The following is a 21,232-nucleotide window of genomic DNA, read 5'->3' as shown; positions in this document are numbered from 1 at the left end:
ATTGCTAATGTTTAGTGAAAGGTTTCGCTATCATCTTTCCTTTGATACATGATTCACATACATCAAAATTTTCAATGTTTAAATTAGGTAATATACCAGTTTTACTCATTCTTTTTATTTTATTTTTACTTATATGTCCTAATCGAAGATGCCTTAAATAAGAAGAATCTGACACAATAGAATAATAGCAAACTGAATCTTTATTAAAAATATTATTGTCAAGTGCATACATATCATCAATTCTCACTCCTTTGAGTTTTATATTACCCTTACAAATGGTCACCCGACCAGACTTCGACCTAATTTCATAACCTTTCTTATCTAGTACAGAAACAGAAATGAGATTCCTACAAACATCTGGTACATATAATACATTATTTAAAATTATAGCAATACCATTAATAGATAATCTACAGTTTCCTTCACCTAATACATCACTATAAGTATTATTTCCCATATAGACTTTTTGTCCTCCTAACTTCTTTTCCCTCAAATCAACGAATAATTCTTTACTTCTTGCTCTATGTCGAGTCGCGGCTATATCGATCCACCAATTGTCTGATAATGGCTCAATTATCATTGCTTCAGAAATGGTCATTATTATTTGCTTTGTTCCATTGTTTTTGTTATTATTATGATTAGGACAATTTTTCCTAATATGATCAAATCTTCCACAATGATAACAAGCATTTTTTGGTCTTCCATTGTTTCTTTGCTTATTTGGCCATCGTTTTTGGAATTTTCTTTTCTTATATGGAAATGATGTATTTTTCCATTGTCGCTTAAGGGGTCTAATTTAGGAACTGTTTGAGTCATCAACAAATTGTGAGTGTGGTAACTATATGATCCCAAGATGGTGGAAGGCTATTTAAAATGGTTGTTTCTTGCATTTTTTCCGACACAGGATTATTTGCATTGGCCAATTCTTTGGCTAAAAGTTCCATGGTATTAATATGATCACCTATATAATCACCTTCATTCATTCGTGTACTATTAAATTTATCCAACAATAATTGTACATGTGTGTCAGATCTTGGTCCATATTTAGCTTCTAATGCTTCCATCAATTCCTTTGCAGTTTCTTTATTCTCAAATAAAGGTAGTATATTATCTTTTATATGGTGTAACATAGAACCTTTAGCAAGTGAGTCATCCACTTCCCAATTATATTTGGCTTTAATTCCCTCATTATCATTTTTATTTATTGGTATGTGTTTTGTTGTTGACAATGTATATAAAGTCCTCTCATGCGTCAATAAATATTTTATATGACGTTTCCATAATTGGAAATTAATGCCATTGAGAATTTCAATACGATTAGAATCAAATGAGGTTTTTATTGTCATTGTAAAGTAAATATACCACCCAAGAAATATATTGAAAATGTGTTTAACATAATAACAAAATAAAACTAATAAACACACCAAACTCTTTATCATATAAGAAAATTAAGTACAATAAAAATACTTATATTTTCTTTGTTAAATATAAACACACCAAATTGGAAAATAAAACTAAAAAGTAAAATAAAACACACTTACATATAAGCACAATATTTAAAAGTAAATAATAAAACTATTATATATAATGACGTTTATAGTCATTCATGTGTCCTTTCCAATATGCTCTTCTTGGGTTTTGCCATGGATATCCTCTAAATGATTCTGCATACCTTCTCTTGTATTGTGGGAATCTCAAATTGTGTCTTTGTCTTTTGGACTTAGATGACTCTCCTCTTTCAAATTTGCTAAAATTTCTTTTCCTTTTGTAATGAGGATTGGGAATACCTTTGACTTGTTTACCTTTTGGATTTTTGTCAATTTGTGCTTGAAACTGTGAATGAACTTCTTTGTAATAATTATTGTTGTTGTAACTATTTTCAAAGTCAAGAGAATCCAATTTTTTATTCAAGTTTAGAGACTCAGAACAACCACGAATTGGACTCCAAGTGGGCCTTGATTGTGGGCTTGATTCAAGACTTGAATCACTCCAAGTCTTAATAGCTTTGCGAAGTGGGCTCGATAGTGGAGTTGGAGGCCTTATAGTCTTCTTGGCTGTTGCTCTAATACGTGGACCTGTTTTGGGTTGAATAAAAGGTTCAATAGGATTAGGATTAGGATTGAATTGCTTTATTTCTTGACCTTTGGGATAATCTTGATAGATACTTGGAGAGTCTTGTTTGACTTTGCAAGCAAAGTTATCTTTATTGTTGGCAAAGGGACTCTGAGATGCAGATTGAACTAAAGTCGATCTGGATTCTTCGGATCAATCCAAAAATGGGTATTAATATTATCTTCTTTTTCAATTTCCAAATCGTTGATCTCAGTTTCCAATTGATTCAATGTTTCTTCTTGTATCTTTTCTTGTTCAGTATAAGAATCCCAATATTTTTCTTGAAGAACAAAATCTTCATGTACTTGATGAATATCACTAGTGAATGGTAAACCACCAATTCTCACCCAAAACGGAGGTTCATCAGGATAGGTAATGTTTTGATGATAATTATAATAAGACACTGATGTCACTAAGCCTAATACCTGTCTACGAATTGTTTGAAAAATTAATTTCAATAATTCAATAGAGTGATTATAGGTTGTGGGTGAGGGTGGTGGTGGTGGAGGAGTGTTTTTTCCCTTTGGAACCTGGCTCTGATACCATTGTTAGGCCCTTATTGTGTATGGTGATAAAATTATGTAATGTGACAATGAATGAGAAGTCCTATATTTATAGACTTCTCATGTCTCTTGGGAAAAAAAATATGTCTATTTATCAAGAGATTCATCTTATCTAAAAGACACACAACTTCTATAAATAACTAACTTTAACGCTTAATTAATTCTCTTCTGTTGGTTGGTGAAACAACACCATCTATCAAGTGGGTGTTATTATATAGGTGAGGGTGCACCATATTATGGTGTGATCACTTATCACTATTATATGCTAACAAATTGAACACCACATCAATTCTCTACATATCTGCCAAGAGCTTCTAGATGTCTTTTACTAATATTTGTTAGGCTTTGTGGAGCCTAGTTTTGTTTAATCTGATTTGACAACTTAACTCGACTCGAATAATATTGTGTGGTTTTTAATGGGAGATTTATTGAGGTTTAGTTCATGAAGCAAAGGCTTAGGTTGATAAGCCCAAACTGGAGCGCTCATGGATAAGTCTCTTAGGGTTTCGGGGGCAACGCTCCTGGGAATCTGGTTTGACAATTCGACTCGACTCGAATAATATTGCATGGTTTTTAATGGGAGATTTATTGAGGCTTAGTCCATAGAGCGAAGGCTTAGGTAGATAAGCCCAAGCTAGAGCGCTCATGGACAAGCCTCTTAGGGGTTCGGGAGCAACGCCCCCTGGAAAATTTTTTTGGCCTATTTAGCCCATTGTGGACCCGACTTTGGTGATTAGGTTTTTATAGAGTTGTTGCCGTGTTTTTGTGAGTGTGAAAAAATCTTGTAGTTGCACTTTGTATTTCTTTTTCCCTAATAATAGTGAAATCTCTGCAACTCCGTGGACGTAGGCAAATTGCCGAAGCACGTAAATATTTTCTTGTGCGTTTGATTGCTTTCTTTGGCATATGTTTTCTCTATTTTTTTGTTTCTCACAGGTTGGGATTTTGGTTAAATTTCCTGCAATATTCGCATCTCCCAAGCCATATATAGCCATAGACTGCCATAGATCTCATTTCCAAGCTCCATTTTTCCATGGCTCTCTATTGTGGTGTTGATGAAGGAAGCGTTAAATATATGCCAGAATGGAAATTAGATAGTTATACTATTTTCAATTTTATTAAGGATATGGGAAGAGGAGAAGACATGCACATTTCGAGAGTTGAAGGAAATGTAACGGCTAATTAATCATATGAGTGCAATAACTAAATGACAAAATTTAGTTACAAAATTGGTTGTAACCTAAGACTACAATCTTACTCAATATCTTTTTAATGGAGGTAATTTTGAAAAATTCATCATTGGATTACATCTTCTTCTTATATTCTCCATGCTTGCAAAATTTCTAAAAAATTAAATATCAATAGTTATGTCATCATTAAATTGTTTAAATTGCAAGTTTTTATGGTTTAAAATTATGCATAAAATATAAGTTTATAGATTATATAGTAAACAATATCTGATTAACACAAAATTTGACATGTGTATTAAGAGTATAAAGAATATGCAATTCAACGGTTAAATTTTCAAAATATATAATAATGTTTATTTTAAACTTTATAGTTTATACTGTTTTCAGTTTTATTAATGATATGGGAAGAGGATAAGGCGTGCACATTTTCAGAGTTGAAGGAAATGTAACGGCTAATTAATCATATGAGTGCAATAACTAAATATGTAGATTGAATAAAAATGAGAGAACAAAATCAGAGGTGGGTTAATAGAATTCATTTAAGATTTTTTTTTTTTTTTTTTTTCACTTGAATTGTAATGGTCATGGACATAGACAACCTTTCTTCCAATTTTGAGCATTGTACCACCATGCACCCTTGGCACGATGGTCACGCCACAAGTATAAGTGTTTGTGGGGTGTGGGGGGACAAGGAACGAGGTTCAAGTTTTCAGAAGAGAGTTTCACATAATTGCGTCGTCTTTCCATTTATGTTGTATTAATTGCATTTTTTTTTCCTCTTGAATTTTATAATTGCTACACGTATGGACAACTGATTTATTGCTGCCAAATGTTTCCAATTTTTTTGCGTTGTAATTGCAGTGTCTTTTAATGCTCCTGTCATATTGTAACACTTAAATCTTTTTTGCTTCCCCCCCCCCCCCCCCCAAATTGAAGTGTAATACCAAAGGATGTGTATTATTGTATTGTATAAATTCAACATTCACTTCTTTAATGAATAGGTATGGTGGCACATGTCATTGTAATTTGTAATTAGCTTTGATAGAAGGAAACATGTGCATCTTCTAGTTTTAGAATCCAACTTTTATAAGATATTATAAGTTGTTAATGTCGAATGAGTACTCTCCTATCCTATGTTTAAGTCAACAAACATAGGGTCTATGATCTCTAGTACAAGTATAAATAGACTTCTAGTACAAATCAAGTTTTCTATTTATACTCTCCTATCCTATCTTTAAGTCAACAAACCTAAGGTTAAACCTTAATAAAAGACTTGATTTGTATACAAAATAGAATTGAACTTGAGACTATATTATTAGGCTAATATATAATATATCTCAAACAGTTGTTTTTTTGGAATTTATGAGGGTACCCATCAGTTGCCCCCCATTCCCAAACCTAACCGTATACTTGTCTCAAGCTTTGGGAATCTGTCCCTCCCCAAAATCTGGTGATAGTTTTCTTAGGTAATGTGGGAGGCACATCTGATATTGCCTTGCCTTCATGGTAACTAGGTGTGATGTGAAAGTGAAAGCGAAAGCAACCATTTTTTTATTTATTTAATTTTTTTTTGAGTAAAGTGAAAGCAACCATTTTAGTTTCAAGGCCACGTGACATTTCCCTATGGAGGTCGTACCCCTTATTCCACGTTTGACTGGCATTTAAAGGTTTGTTTAGATATTATTTATTGTTAAAAATTAAAAATTGAAAATATTGTAACAAAATAATTTTTAAATAGGTGATTTGTGCATGAAATTCAGTTTTAAAGTTTTTTTATTTTGAGAAAAATATATACGGGTTTCATGAATATTACACGGGACCCACTAAAAATAAAAACACTGAACTTAAAATCTTTCCGTATAAGTTTTCAGCGAAAACGTGCACTTACTTAACAATTTAGCACGTCTTCCTTGAAAGCCCATATTCCAGTACATGGATTTTCCATCAGAGGTTCAAAGTTCAAACCAAAATATATAGGGTCAAGCCTAAAAGACAGTTTCAAGCCCCCATGACGGTACAAACAAAAGTCAAACCCAAAATTTCCTCTATTTTGCGGCCACTAGACGAAGAATCAAACAAAAAGATTCTTGAGAAAAGAAAAGTAAAATAAAATTATAAAAAAAAAAGAGAAAATAAATTCTCTCCAACGAGCACTAAAAAAGAGGAAGAGGAAAAAAAAAAAAAAGATAAATTCAATTACTTGATATAAGCTAAAAAAGAAAAAATAAACAATGCAAAGATAAAGAAAAGTTGAACCCCAATTGAATGCAAAAAAAGAAAAAGAAAATCATACGACAAAGGCTAAAATGTTAAAATAAAGAATGAAAAGATTAAAAAATATATATATATATATATATATATATATAAAGGAAAAGGAAAGAGCGTGGCAGTAGCTTTTTCTTTTCTTTTATTTTTTATTTTTTGATAAGAAAGAAAATAAAATAAAAAGTGTCTACGGTCAAAGTTATGTTTATTATCCAACCACCAGGCCACTTAAATCATGTTATGCGTAGTATGGGATCACCCAAGAACTAGTGAGACATATCAAAATATATATATATATATATATATAATTGAAATTTTTGAAGTTCCCATAAATTTTCACGTCAGCATAATATTAAAAAAAAAAACATAATAAAAGATATCTTTTCACGATGTCTACCTCTCGATGCTTTGCCTTTCCCTTTCATGATGCTCTGTCATCTCTTTCCTGCCTTCCTCTTCTACCAGCTCCTCCTCGATCAGACCCATGGCAAACCAACGGCAAAGCATCGCATCTAATCTAAAAACCCAAAAATTCCTCAATGAAAACCCACCATATCCACAAACCGACAAACCCAAACTCTTTTTTTCCTATTCACATCATGATTCCAATCCCAACAATTGCTATGCCTCCCTTAATCCCATCAAGCCTACTATATATCACCGTAGACCCCACTCCCCTACTAAAACTTTTCCCAAGAATGATAAATACTCTTGCGGACAAATCAACAAGAGAAAGGGTGAGCTAAAAGACAAAATCTTGAACACTTACCAGTTACCTCTACAAACCAACCCCACAGCCGCAGTGAACAATAATTCTAAGGAAGAAGAAGATGGAGGGACTGATATATATGGGTATTTTGACCACAATATAGAGAGAGAAGAAAATATATATATATATATTTTTTTTTTTTTGAGAAGCAAGAGAAGAAAATATATATATCAAAAGCTTTTGAAACTCTCACAATATTTAAATAAGATTATCATTTTATTTAAATAATATTATTTTTGTTTAGTCCAAACTTAACAAAGAGTGAAACTCTATTCCTCTAACAAGTTCAACTTAAACTCAAACTCATCATTTTTTTTTAAACAAAATTAATTTTGTTTAATCCAAACTTAACAAAGAGTGAAACTCTATCTCTCTAACAAGTCCAACTTAAACTCAAACTCAAACATTGATGTTATTATTATTATTATTATTATCTCTCTACTTCACTAATGTGATATTTTATGATAGGGTGCAAACCTATAGCCATGGATTATTCTTTTGAATGTAACCCAATCTTTTTCTTCTATTTTTCTATTTTTTAGTCATATATATTTTGTTTTGTTTCAATAATTTCTAAGCAATAAATCATTTGATTCTTTAATATTTTTTGGTCTTTTAGAAGTTTTAATATTTGAATTTTTGAGTTTTTTTTGCTGTATCTGAAATTATCTGACAAATTTTTTATAAGTCATTGCACGTTCAAGTAATGGTTTCTTCATCAAATTGTAACACAAATTGAAGTCATACAAGAACAACTCATGTAATGGTGTAGTTTTTTAATCAATTTAAGACTTTATAAAATTATTTTAGTCTACCTTACAAATATGTAGGTTCCCATGCATAGCACGGGTTAACGACTAGTTACTATTCAAACTCATAACTCTAAGCGTTTTTTTTTTTTTTTTTTTTTGGAGAGAGTTTTAACTTATGGCGTTCGCTTCTGATGGTAGCTCTTTATCATCAGACCAAGATACCAATCATTTTTGGTGTAGGCGGGGATTGAACCTCAAATCTCTTATACAACCATCAGAAACTTTACCAGTTGAGCTAACTAGAACCCACCATAATTCTAAGTGTTAGCTTTCAAAGATGATTGAGAGCAAAAACTTCCTACGATTATACCATCTCTTTGAATGATGAGTAAAGTAATCCCACATGTTAAAAAAACTGATTAAACCGATCGGTCCAATCAAAAATCAAACCCTTAAATAATCCGATATAAGTCAAGTCAAAAACTAGTAAAATCCAAAACCGAATCTAATTTCGAATCTTTGGCTGTTTTAGGGAGTGTTTGGTAGAGGAGTTTGAGTAATATTATTTAAGTGTTTTTGATATATGTGTGAGTGAAAAAGTATGTGAAAAAATATTAGTGGGTTTGAAATGCTCAAAAGATTGCTCAAAATGGGCTACCAAACGGCCCTTAGTTTTTAAAATAAAACCATAGTTAGGTGGAAGGTACTAGGTAGGAAGCTGCAGAAGGGCCTTTTTTTATTTTTTTTGGGAAATAAAAAGGGGATCCAATAGACGAAAAAGGGGCCGTACAAAACTAGGAAATTAGTAGAGTTATAAAAGGATTAGTAGACTAGAAAATAGAAGAAATAGACTACTAGTAGTCGTCAAATAATCATAGACGAAAAAATCTTGTGTTGGATATACTTTTTATTTTTTATTTTTTTGCCTTAAACGCAAGCAAAGCATAACCCAAATTAACAAGCCAGTTCAATTCTAACGCTAAAACAATTACTCACATTACACAACCTTCTTCTTTCTTCTTCTAGAGAGAGAGAGAGAGAGAGAGAGGAATGGAGGAGCGACCGGTTAGAGTATATGCGGATGGAATCTATGATCTCTTCCACTTCGGCCACGCCCGTGCTCTCGAGCAAGCCAAGAAACTGTCTGTATTTACTCTCTTTATTTTCTGTTTGTTCCCGGGAAAACTTAAAACAGAAAACAGCTTTTCCGGGGAATTTGTTGGTTTTTTTTTTTTAATGGGTTTCATTAATTTTGGATTTCGATATATTTTTCAGACAATTGGGTTGCTTAATTTTCATTAGGTTTTGCATAATATATAAGAGATTTCTCAGTGTGTGTGTTAATGAATTGTAAGTTTGTTCCATACTCATTGTGTTCTATTTCTATGTGCAAGTTTGGACATTAATATGATATGATTATCAGTAAGCGAAAAGATGGTGGATATCTTTTCCCGGGAAAATTTTGTTCCTTTACTTGATGGGCTTCATTAGTTTTGGAATTTGAGTTTGGTTTAAGGGCCCAATTCATGATGAATTGTAAGTTTATCATGGGCTTAGTAATTTGATGCTGAATTGTGGATTTTCCATGTAAATTATTTGGTGAAGATTGATTGGTAATGTACTTTATGTAATAATATGAGGGTTTGTTTGGACGTCCTTTGATAATTGAATTGCCCCATCCTGATTTTGTTTTGCAAATTTTTTCATTATATCATATCATGATCAATAAGAAAAATGGTGGATATTGAAAAGTTTTGAAGTACTGTTAAAATTTTGACATGGGAATTTCATGTTAATCAAAAATTTCATCTTATAATGATAACCCAATGGTCTTTTTTTGTTTTTTTTTTTAAAAGCTTATTTTCAGATGATGGATTTGTTGGTTTAGATATTGTAGTAAAAAGATTGGGGAATTCAATTGCAATGGGGTGTCCAAAGATGCCTTCCTTGAATTTGTTATTAAATTTTCGTCCCTCTTGTGTGTGATTCTGCTTTACTGATTTCTGGGTTTCCTTTGCATCGATCCGTATCCTGGTGAATTTTTATATTGTGAAGTGTAAGTGAAGGAAATTTTGTGCAGCCAAAAATATAGCCTATCAAATTTTCTTTTATTTTCAGTCTGAAAAGAAACATGCTTGTATGCTTTGAAATTTGGGTGAAGTTTATTTAACTTTACACTGCCTTCCACATTGTTTAATGCCTAGGTTTCCAAATACTTATCTGCTTGTTGGATGCTGCAATGATGAACTCACCCACAAGTATAAGGGCAAAACTGTTATGAATGAGAAGGAACGATATGAGTCTCTCCGCCACTGCAGGTTGGTCTATGTGTTTTTTTTTTTTTTTTTAAGATTTATGTTTTCATTCATGTAGCCTCTGTTGGTTGCTCTTAAAACATGGGAAAATGACAACTTGCAGAGTCTTAAGAAGATTACTTCTTCTTTTGCCACCCCTCCTTTCCTCCCTTTAAAAAAGAAAAAAAAAGAAAAAAGAGAAAAGGGGTGAAAAAAAAGGAAAGAAGAAAAGTTTTAGGTCACACAACTGAACCCAAAGGTTGCATGAGGTGTACTGTAGTGCTTTTCAGAGTGGAGCTTTGTTTCTCGGAAGTGAGAGAATGTTAAATTTGAAAACCCTAGAATACCTCACTCTATGCCAAGTGCCTTAGCTAACTTTGATCTTAGTCCTACAACTAGTAGACGTATCAACTAAAAACAAAATTCAAAAAGCATATCCTTTGCCTTTTGGTGGTTATTGAAGTATTTTTGCTTTTAGAAAAAACCAAGTTTAACTGAAACTAAAGTGAAAATCAATGGAAACTAGAAAAACAAAGTTAAGAGAATCTATTTTTCTTAATCATAGTCCAAAAGAAAAAGTCCCTTTCTCTCAATACAAAGAGGAAACAATGTGATCTCACTGTTCACAGTTCCAAGGGTTGAGAGTATTGGTAATTGATAAAAGAATCATCAGAGTTGAGGTTACAAGAAATTATCTGTAGAGGTTATGGATAACTGTGGTTATTGCTTTCAGTCTGAAATAGCTTCCTCTTATCTGTCAAGTGCTTGCAAAACAAGGTGGATTTTAATTTGATAGCTCTTTGGAGCATCAGCAGCTTTCTTTGATTTTTCGTTTTGTGAGTTGAACTCATCTTGAGTTCTTTTTCTCAGCTAAGGTTATTTGTTAAGTTCTAGGAGTTGCATCTAATAGTTTTTCTTCTCAAGCCCATATATGACCTTTAAAAGAAAGAATTAATCTGCCTTATTTTTTAAGCTTATTATTATTATTATTTTTTTTTTTTTCTGATATCATGTTTATGTTGCTAGAAGTTGAGTTGGTTTATGGAGTTATGTTAGGATTTTAATGATATCCTATATACTTTATTGGGTTTTGATGGTGCTGGATTTGTGCACTCGGTGAAATAGCGTTATCCTACTGGCAGAATTTCATTGTGGTTTTTAGCTACTAGACCTGAGAATCAAGGTATTTATATGTTTTGTTGACAAGATATTTAAAGATGAATAATAAAGAAAAGTACCATAGTAGCACAATGTGTCATGACAAATCCAACACTCTACCTGTCTCTGTCAGAGCTTAGGGTAGCTTCTAAACTAAGCTGAAGACTTATAGGAACAGTTTTAATGCATCTGGATTGCTAGTTGATTCTTGAATAATATATGTGCAGTATCATACTCAATTAACATTTTTGTATATTTGGATTTGAGTGCATGAATAACGATTTTTTATGCTTGATGCAGATGGGTTGATGAGGTTATCCCTGATGCACCATGGGTGCTTACACAGGAGTTCATTGACAAACATCAGATTGACTATGTTGCACATGATTCTCTTCCGTAAGTATAACCAACCCGAGATAAGATACTTTCAATGCTTTTTAGCTTAGGATTTTCTAAAAATTATTAGGTGCCGAAAATTTCGTGTGTTTCATTTTCCCTGGCTTCAAATTCCAATCTTCTAGTTTATTTGTTAACATGAAGGGGAGGTCAAAGGAAAGGAAAGGGAGGGGGCTGAGGGGAACATTATCTCCCTTTGGGTCTTTGGTTGCATTGAAGGTATCGGTTTGGAAGGAAAATATTGTCACAACACTACAATTATTAAACACTGAAACTGATGCTTTTACTCTTCTCTTATTTCCACTTCCTCCCAATTTGGGAGAAAAAAAAAAAAAAGATCGGCCTGTAGTGTAAGGGAATCCTTTTATACCCCTTCCCTTTCCACCCAACCAAGCAAAGGAAATTTACTATCATTCCTTTTACATCCTCCTTTTTTGTTCCTCTTTGATTTTCCCTCATGCTAAACATAATGAAAGAGAAAAAATATGGCCTATGTGTATGGCAAATGAATGGTGCCTTGAATTTGGGTTGATTTGGGTAAAATAAAAGAAAGTTTCACTATGGTCTCCATGAAATTTTTTTTATTCATAATTTAGTAATGATTATTCAGAACATGGCCATGGTCTTCAATAGTTGAATAGCTTACTACTTTTTCACTGATAAGTTATACACGCACCCAATGGATTTCTTTCCCATGATCTCACCCTCCATTCCAGCTTCTTTATGATTTTTGATGCCATAAATCCCTAGATAACATGATATTTAATCTCTAGATAACATGATATTTGTGCATTCCAGTATATGATCTCATGGAAATATATTCAAATATGTATCTGAAAATAGTGGAAATAGTTGTATATTTTTTAAATGATTTCTTATAGCCTGATTACTTACTTCTGTAACTTTTTTATCTTAAGTTCACTATGTCCTCAAGTCTGTTAATTGTCTATTCTTTGCCTGAGAATTGTAGTTATGCTGATGTGAGTGGAGCTGGAAATGACGTCTATGAATTTGTAAGTCTGTGTGATGACTGAACTCTATGATTATATGCTTTTTTAATCATTGGGTAATGTCTTCCCCTTGCTCTTCTCCCTCCTCCCCCTTTCTTATAGTAAGACTATAGCTTAACATGATGTAACATATTAATAATCTGAACTGAACTTATTCAAAAAAAAAAAAAAAAAAATCTGATTTAACTAGATAAGGCATATTTATATATATCCTGTTTAATCTATTGCTACCAGGTCTTTGTTATCCATTTCATCTTGCATCTTCCTCTTCTAAATCTTTGTTTTTTATCTTTCTTCTTGTCACTATTTCCTCAATTGTCTGGTCTTTGATAAATGTGTGTATCCAAATATTTTAGCTTTTTTTTTTTTTTTTTTTTTTTTTTTTAAAGTATTCTGTTACCAACTGGTCCTACTCTTGCTACTGCAGTTCCAATAACTTCCACATGTTATGGATATGTTTCTTGGTTTCTTGATTGTCTCATCATTCTCCACCATAAAGTTTTGATGGTCTCATTCCAATATATTAACATAAATCTATGATGCAGGTTAAGTCCATTGGGAAATTTAAGGAAACAAAACGGACTGATGGGATATCTACATCTGATATTATAATGAGGATTCTCAAAGATTACAATCAGTATGTGATGCGTAATTTGGCCCGTGGATATACAAGAAAGGACCTAGGTGTTAGCTATGTCAAGGTGTTTTCTTGTTCATATATCATGTTTATCTACTTCTTTAAGATGGTTGATCCAGTGCATGAACTGATCTCTATCAAGCTATTTCTTGCTATCAGGAAAAGCGGCTTAGAGTGAACATGGGTCTGAAGAAATTGCAGGAGAGAGTGAAGAAACAACAAGAGAAAGTTGGAGAGAAGGTATGTTTGTTGTGATGCTGAAATCATTATAAACTGGCATTGTATATGCATCTTCTGCTATGATTACTTGGAAAATCATGCAAAATATCTTAGTGTTACAGCATGGATTATGTTCTATGAATTTTTTTTTTTGGGTCCTCGTTAGGATTATTGGGTATTACAATCTTGATAGTTTAAAATAAACATACCTAGGTGGGTTCTAGTTGGTTCAACTCATAAAGTTTTTTGTTGTTGAATATGGAACTTGAGTTTGAATTCTGCCCAAAGACCAATTGGTGTCTTGGGTTAATGATAGAAAGCAATAATCATATAACGGACACTATTGGTTCAAATCCTATTGTCTTTATAAAAAAAAAAAAAAAATAACAATAGTAAACATGCCTAGGATTAGGGGAAGGAAAAAGAAAATTGCAATAGGCATGCATGGTAACTCGAAAGATTTTATTTATTTATTTATTTATTTATTTTTTATGACATAGGAGAACTTCACTCAGATTAGTTGCATGTCGCAGAGCATACTATACAACAATCCTCACTGTTAATCAAACTCCTACGGGCAACTGACCCCACCCGCCAGAACCAGTTATCGGGTAATCTAGGGGCTTTTCACCCCTGATGGGTTAAGTAGTTTATCCTCATGCCTAGGAGGCAATAACCCGAAAGATAATGAATCTCACACTGTAAATATGTAACTCATGTAACCTACAGGATTTAAGTACTGTCTAGAATGCTTGCTTGCTGGGATCACCGTTTTCTAGAAGAGACAAAAAATCACTAATAATTAATGTCAACAGTTGTTCCAAATTTGTTAGTAAATTTCAAAAGTGATGTAGATGACCTAATTTTCAAGGGGAAATAGTGTTTGGAAAATAAAAGATAAAAGAAATAAAACTTAGGAGTCGTGACCTAAGGTTGCCTGGAGTTAGTACCATGCGGTGGTAATAGGGATAAACCTAGGAATTAGATCATAGGTTGCTTGAGATTGGGTCCAATTAGTGGAAAGTAGGACTATCCATGGGCTGGTTCGGATTAGGTTTAGGGTCAGCCTGTCACCCGACCTGCTCAAGTCAGGGTAGGTGGATCTCCAACCTGCTATCGACTGTATGGTCGGTTGAAACCAAATTTGTTGGTTCTTCAGTTGGATGGATCATTTTTCTTCAGGTTATCGGATTTGAAGGAAAAACAAGAGAAATGAAACAGAGAAAGAGATTGAACTAGAGAAAGAGATCGATTCAAATAGTCCACAAACCCAAAGACTACAACAAGAGAGAGATGAGAGCACAAACAGAGAAAGAGAGAGAAATCAAAACTCACAACAAGATTTAAAACAACAAGACCAGTAGACCACAAATCCAAAGACACTGAAAGGGAGAAAGGGGGAGAAATAAGATTGAAAATCATTCTTGAGAGAGAGAGAGAGAGATATGAGACTCCATTAATGACAGAGAGTCAGCGAAGGTGGCAAGTTGGTGACAACGAGTTTGCAATGGCGGCGGGCAAGTAATGAAGGCTAAGTTTCTTGTCTATATGCCACTTGCAGTTAGTACCAACCTTTTGAAGAAAACTTACTTCCTAATTTTATTAATCCTTGGTCAACCTGTCTATAATAGTGAATTTCGGACCTTCAATTGGACTCCCAAATTATATCAATCATGGAAACAAATTACTTGTAACTATTTTTTTTTAAGATAAATCAGGGAAATAACTTGTAACCAATTGCATCAGATACAGCTACAAACTGTAGTAAAAACTGCTGATGGGGTTTTTTTTTGGCTGACTTGCAGATACAAACTGTAGCAAAAACTGCTAGAGTACATCGTAATGAATGGGTGGATAACGCAGATCGATGGGTTGCTGGATTTCTTGAGATGTTTGAAGAAGGTTGCCATAAAATGGTCAGCTCTCTCTCTCTCTCTCTCTCTCTCTCATGCGCGCGCGCACACACATGGGCTTCATTAAATAGATAGTTTTTGCACACACAAGCTGATGCACCCAAAGTTAGTACTGATTTATTTTTTGAGATTTTAACATTTGTTTTGGGCTGACATCAGGGAACAGCCATTAGAGACCGAATACAAGAGCGGCTTAGGGTGCAGCAGTTAAAAGGACTTATATATGATGAGGAAGTTGACAATGAGTACTATGAAGACTCTGAAGAAGAAGAGGAAGAAGAATACTATGACTATGAAGAGGAAAAATGAGTTGCTCTTTTATGGGGCGCTGATTTTGTTCATGGTGTCAAAAGCATAGTAGTTTATATTAACCTCCACTCGGGTGATCTTCCTGGCAGATACGGGATAGACTTAAGCTTGGAAACCAGTTAAAGGCTAGCCTGGATCTTTCATGATCAGTAATTAGTATATGCATATCTGGTTTGAGCAAAGAAGATTAGTATATGCATACCTGCTTTGAGCAAAGAAAAGCAGTTGCGTGTTGGAAATAGCTGGTGATAACATATGTATGGTAAAAGGCAAAACTTGTGTGAATGGTTTTGGAAGTGGTATTGATTTGTATGTAAGGTAAAAAATACTTAAAACTTTTGAAAGTTAGACCAAGCAAACCAAACTTTATTAACTTGCCTTTTTACCCAAAGACCAAAGTCAGCAATAAGGCTCACTATCCAAAAAACCTAAACCTTCCCCACACGACACCTTCTTATCCCACTTTTCCATATTTTCTCATTTTCAACTAAAGCTCTCTAAGCAAAAAGGAAGACAAGGGAAACACGAAAAGAGAGATCATTTCAAATATTCATACAAGCATACAATCAGCTCTCACAAGTCACACCACACTTAGGTCATTAGTTACTATCTTTAATCCCTTCTTGACTCATATACAAAGGAAACCATCTTCACTCTACTTCATTTAACCTTACAGCACTAAAAAGACCCTTCAAGTAATGAAAGTTATTCATGAAGGAAGAGCCCAAATTCCTTCGGTTGTTGATTAATTAGAGGATTAACCCTAATCTTTTGAAGCTTTATGTATGAACTCATAATAGTTTCTTGTTTTATAACCACTAGATTCACAATTATTCTTCCCACTGAACTTGTATTATTTTGCTATCATTTTGTTGTTGAACTCGAAACCATTTTTGTTGTTCAATTTGTATTGCTTTACTGCTTTTTTTACCACTGGACTCATAAACTGTTTTTGACATTAGAAATGGTTGATAAATTACTGTTTCTCTACCTCCGAATGTGTATTGTTTCAATATTACTTCAACATTGAACTTGTTTTATTAGTGTTATCGTTGGATTCACGAATAATAGAGAACTGTTTTGCTTAACTTTTATTTAACCTCTAGACTTGCATTATTCTATTCACATTCACTGTTCAAGAATTAAATAGTTACCAAAATTCAAGAATAAATTTATAAATAAAAAGGAAAAAGTTTAGTTACAAACTTAATTGTAATTAATAGTTACAATTCCCACTAAAAAAATTAACATTATTATATATTTTGAAAATCTAACGGTTGGATTACATGTTCTTTATGTCTTTAACATGCATGTCAAATTTCATTTAAATTAGATGTTATTTACAATTTGATCCATATAATTATTTTTTGTGCATAATTTTAGATTATAAAAACTTAAAATATAAACCTTTAATTGATCACATAACTATTAATTTTTTATCTTCTGAAAGTTTTGCAAGTATAGAGTATATAAGAAGAAAATGCAATCTAATGGTGGATTTGTCAAAATTCATATTCAATAAAATGATATTGAATGGAGTTATAACCATTAGTTATAATTAACCAAATTTGTAGTCAAACTTTGTTATAATGGGAAATAATATTGGCATATACTCCATGTTAATAAAATATGAATAAGAGAATATACAAAAATAAAATAAAATTTTCTTAACACATTTCAAACCAATCATCTATCAAATGGAACTCAACTTTTTTAAAATCCTAAAAATCATCTATCAAATGGAACTCAACTTTTCTAATAGCAATTTTATTTTAAATGTATAAAATCAAGGAGTCCCTTAGAAAAATATCTTCTTCTTTTCAAATCCCAATTTTGACAATATTCTATATTAGGAAAAATAATTTGTTTACGAAAGAGTTTTAATTGCATGAAACATCAAAAATAATATTTTAATTAAAGTTTTATATCAAAAGGTTTTTCAAGACTTTAAATATTTATTATACAATTATAATATAGATTAATTTTTGGGGAAGGGTGTGGTGGTTAACGTAGAATTGTCCTTGATCAAGATTATGATATCTTACTATGTGACTAGTGACTACAAGTAAAATTATTTTAGCTTTCTCAACATTAGAATTGGACTTATAAATTACATCAAGACTATTTTTCTGTTCCAATTATACACGTGAACCCAAAAAATGGTTTGTTTGTTTGTTTTTGTTTTAATTTTCATAGACATGTAGTTCTTTTATTCAAAGAGTTAGTGTTCCTGATAATGTCGTCAATCTGACAAACTTTTGAAAAAAAATAAAATTATAAGTGTGAAACTAAAAGAACTAATGAGGCATAACTAAATTATAGGTTTTATAAAAAATAATTAGTTCTATTTACCCATGTGGAAATACTTTCTTGAATCTTGATATTCATCAACCACAAATTATAACATTTAACTAGGAAACAACTGAATTCATAATGCCTACGAGGAAACATGTAGGGTACCTATATTCCACCAACGTCTATTATTTGCACTCACATCATCAAGTGGATGCTGCATATTCAATGGTGTCAATTATTTCTTGTCAAGCAATAAAAGAACTCAAAGGTACCCTAACCTAATCTAGTATGTTCCAACATTTTCCATGTTCTTGGATTTGATTTCAAGATCTCAAGTATGAGGATGAGGTTGAGGATGATGCTAGTCCAAAACTAGAAATAGAGATCTTTGCGTTTTTTTTTCTATATTTTTGTTTTTCACGGGTGCTGAGAATTAGGGTTCGTTCATCACACTCTCGCCATGTACAATGTGGATTATATAGTGATTTTTTCCATCGAGAAAAGGAAAAGAAAAGAAAATAGACTAGATCAAATTTTCATTGGCCACAATTTGGGTCCTTTAACCCAAGTGGACTTCCGTGGCCGTGCAACTGATTGTCCTTGAGAATGACGGTAGTGGTGTCTTCCATAATAACACATTTTGCTACAAATTGTACAATCCCACTTTGCAACTATGAGACAACTTTTAGATTGTTATCCATATGCTCTAGTCAACATAATGCTATAACACCAATTATTGCCTTGATTTTTTTTTTTTTTTTTTTTTTTTTTTTTTTTTTTTGTGTTCTTATAAGCAATTAAATAGATCAAAGGATTATTTCAATTGATTATAAATTTTCAAAAAAAAAAAAAAAAAAAAAAAAAAAAACAGAAATATGTCCAATAAAAAACAAGATAAAAGAAAATAAAAAGACCACGTCTCCTTCAAATTCTTTGAAACCATATGAAGTATAATATTGGGTATATAGTTCCCCCAACAAGTCAACATCAAAAGAGAATCCAAAGCATTATTTATATAGGCATATCATTTTCATTTGGAATTGATATATTCATGGTTCAAATTAAACACTACAAATTTAAATGTCTATTCAATATCACTATTATTAAAAAAAAAAAAAAAAAAAAAAAAGCAAAATAGATACTGTCCCTTCCAAATAAAATGGAAAGGATCCTATTTAGAAGAGTAGGAGAGAAATTACAACTGATAATGATAATTAGGAAGTTGAGTCTAATATATAATTTTATGGAATATATAATATAAAAGAAACATCACAAGAGGACTCAGGCCATTTCTAGCTACTAACAAGGCCGGTACAGACAATCTCTATGAAGCCTATGACAAAATTAAAAAGAAAAAAAAAAGTTACAAAAACCCTAATTGAAGAGACAAATAGCACAAAATATATATAAGTATACTAGGCTATGAGTTCCAAGTGATAACTCAGTGGAATTAGTACCCTTTGCAGTACCTAATATCAGGGGTTTGCAACTTCAAATCCTAGCAGGAATAAAAAAAAAAGTTCACTAGGCTGTGGCAATCTCTAAAGGGGGCATGCAGTCACTGGACTTAAGCCGATGCCGGCAAGTAGGGCAAGAAGAGTGAGAGAGCAGCCACTTATCAATGCATACGACATGAAATCTATGGTTGCACTTGGGCAGGACCCTTATATTGTCACCATCCTTGAAGTCCATTAGGCAAATTGCACAACCTGAAGCTGATGATGGTGATGATGATGGAGAGCCTGAATTGGCATAAACAGAAGTTGGCAAAGCCACCATTTCTTTCTTCTTTAACCCTGAATTTAGTCTACGAGAGGCAACCCAATGGACTGGCTCGGTGAGGGCACATCGAAACACACATTGTAACGTAGAGTTAAGGCCAAGAGCACAAACAAAGGCACATAAAATTGCTGCAACAATCACCATAATGTTGAAATCGATGGCTGGTTCATAAGGTTCATCGTGACAAGTTGTGCTCATGGTTGGACTAAGTGTAGGAGGATAAGTTTGAGCCATATGAAGAGAGTGATGAGATGTGTGGGAATTTAAAGAGCTAGAGATGGAAAAGATGGAGAGCACACACAACACAAACACAGAGGAACAAACATATTGAAGGCAAAGACAAAGCCAAAGAGTAGTTTGAGTGCTCCATTTGTAATGGGATAAATGGGGACATGGGATATGCTTACTTGATAATCCACTGTCTTCTCTTCCTTTTATCATGCGCTTCAAAGCATCTAACTCACTCATTTATCTCAACACATTTTATCATTTCTTATTGGTGGTTTTCATCAAGTTGTCCTTGACATGAAGTATTTTTTTAGGTGGAAAAGTAGACTAGCAAAAGACCAATTATTATCACTAGTAATCTCATGAGATTAATAAGTTCAATGTTTCATTTCAAGCCACTATTTCCTTTTTCTTTTTCAATTTTTTTATTCTTTATTTTTGGGAAAGGGTGGAGGGTGGGATTTGCTGATTTGGGGGATGGGGTCTTGGATCATCCTCAAAGAAATTTTGCTTTAAAAATGTGACTGAGATTTGATGGTCACATTGTTTCCCTCCCCTACTTTTTTTTCTCCTTTGGGTCTTTGGTGAATAAAAAATTGGTGTCACAAAAACCACTTTCGGGCTTTGGTTTGGGTTGATAATTGATATTGATATTTTCCTGTTCCTTGATGCCTTTTCTTGCTGGAATGTTTCTACTGGAAGTAGAGACTCAAATTTTGCAGTCCATAGTTTTGTACAATTGGCTCTTGATTGTATCAGGTGTTCTGTGTGAACCTATCCCCATTTTAGATCTTGTGTTTTGGCCCTTTTGGGTGCTCTCATTTTGGGAGATGGCAAAAGGCCCAGTTTTCCTTATCTTTTCTTTTGATTAATAAAATTTAGTGTATATATATATATATATATATATATATATGTATGTATGTATGTATGTAAGTACAACAAACGGGCTAATAAAAAAAATCATATATAAGAAAATGTTTTAAGTTATGCGATGATAATTAAAATTGAGTTTTTGTTAAAATAAAAAATTAGAATAGATTATTAAAATAACTCAAAATTAATAAATGCTTTGAAACTTTGGGCAATTGAGTTTCAAATAGAGTACTGAATACATATATATATATATATATATATATATATTTATATATTTAAAACTTTGGAATTAAAGTTTCACTAAAAGCAAATTAGATTAATAATTTAAGTGTGCTTATAGTGCTCCACAAGAAAAGAAAAAAGAAAAAAAATCGTATGATCATGATGTATAACACCTAGTTGAACCCCATAACACAAACAAAATGTGTAAGATCCAATTATCAAAACAAAATAAATTATGACAGGCT

General features: G+C 32.6%; 2 protein-coding genes across 2 annotated transcripts; one reads left to right on the top strand and one right to left on the bottom strand.

The window, feature by feature from the left end:
* The first annotated feature begins 8,505 nt into the window (after positions 1 to 8,505).
* Positions 8,506 to 16,517, top strand: LOC115968487 (choline-phosphate cytidylyltransferase 1-like). The gene is made up of 8 exons (XM_031087898.1): positions 8,506 to 8,793; positions 9,856 to 9,969; positions 11,404 to 11,499; positions 12,470 to 12,512; positions 13,055 to 13,210; positions 13,306 to 13,386; positions 15,171 to 15,281; positions 15,438 to 16,517. The coding sequence occupies exons 1-8, from the start codon at positions 8,702 to 8,704 to the stop codon at positions 15,585 to 15,587; spliced, it is 843 nt and encodes a 280-aa protein (XP_030943758.1). The 5' UTR covers positions 8,506 to 8,701; the 3' UTR covers positions 15,588 to 16,517.
* A 2,583-nt stretch (positions 16,518 to 19,100) lies between these two features.
* LOC115967296 (RING-H2 finger protein ATL74-like) lies at positions 19,101 to 20,026 on the bottom strand. Its single transcript, XM_031086372.1, has one exon. The coding sequence runs from the start codon at positions 19,896 to 19,898 to the stop codon at positions 19,407 to 19,409; it is 492 nt and encodes a 163-aa protein (XP_030942232.1). The 5' UTR covers positions 19,899 to 20,026; the 3' UTR covers positions 19,101 to 19,406.
* Positions 20,027 to 21,232: the final 1,206 nt, after the last annotated feature.

Source organism: Quercus lobata, chromosome 11 (genome assembly GCF_001633185.2).
Source record: "Quercus lobata isolate SW786 chromosome 11, ValleyOak3.0 Primary Assembly, whole genome shotgun sequence".
NCBI lineage: Eukaryota > Viridiplantae > Streptophyta > Magnoliopsida > Fagales > Fagaceae > Quercus > Quercus lobata.
Note: the sequence above shows the minus strand (reverse complement) of the source record. Positions and strands in the feature narration are given on the sequence as shown.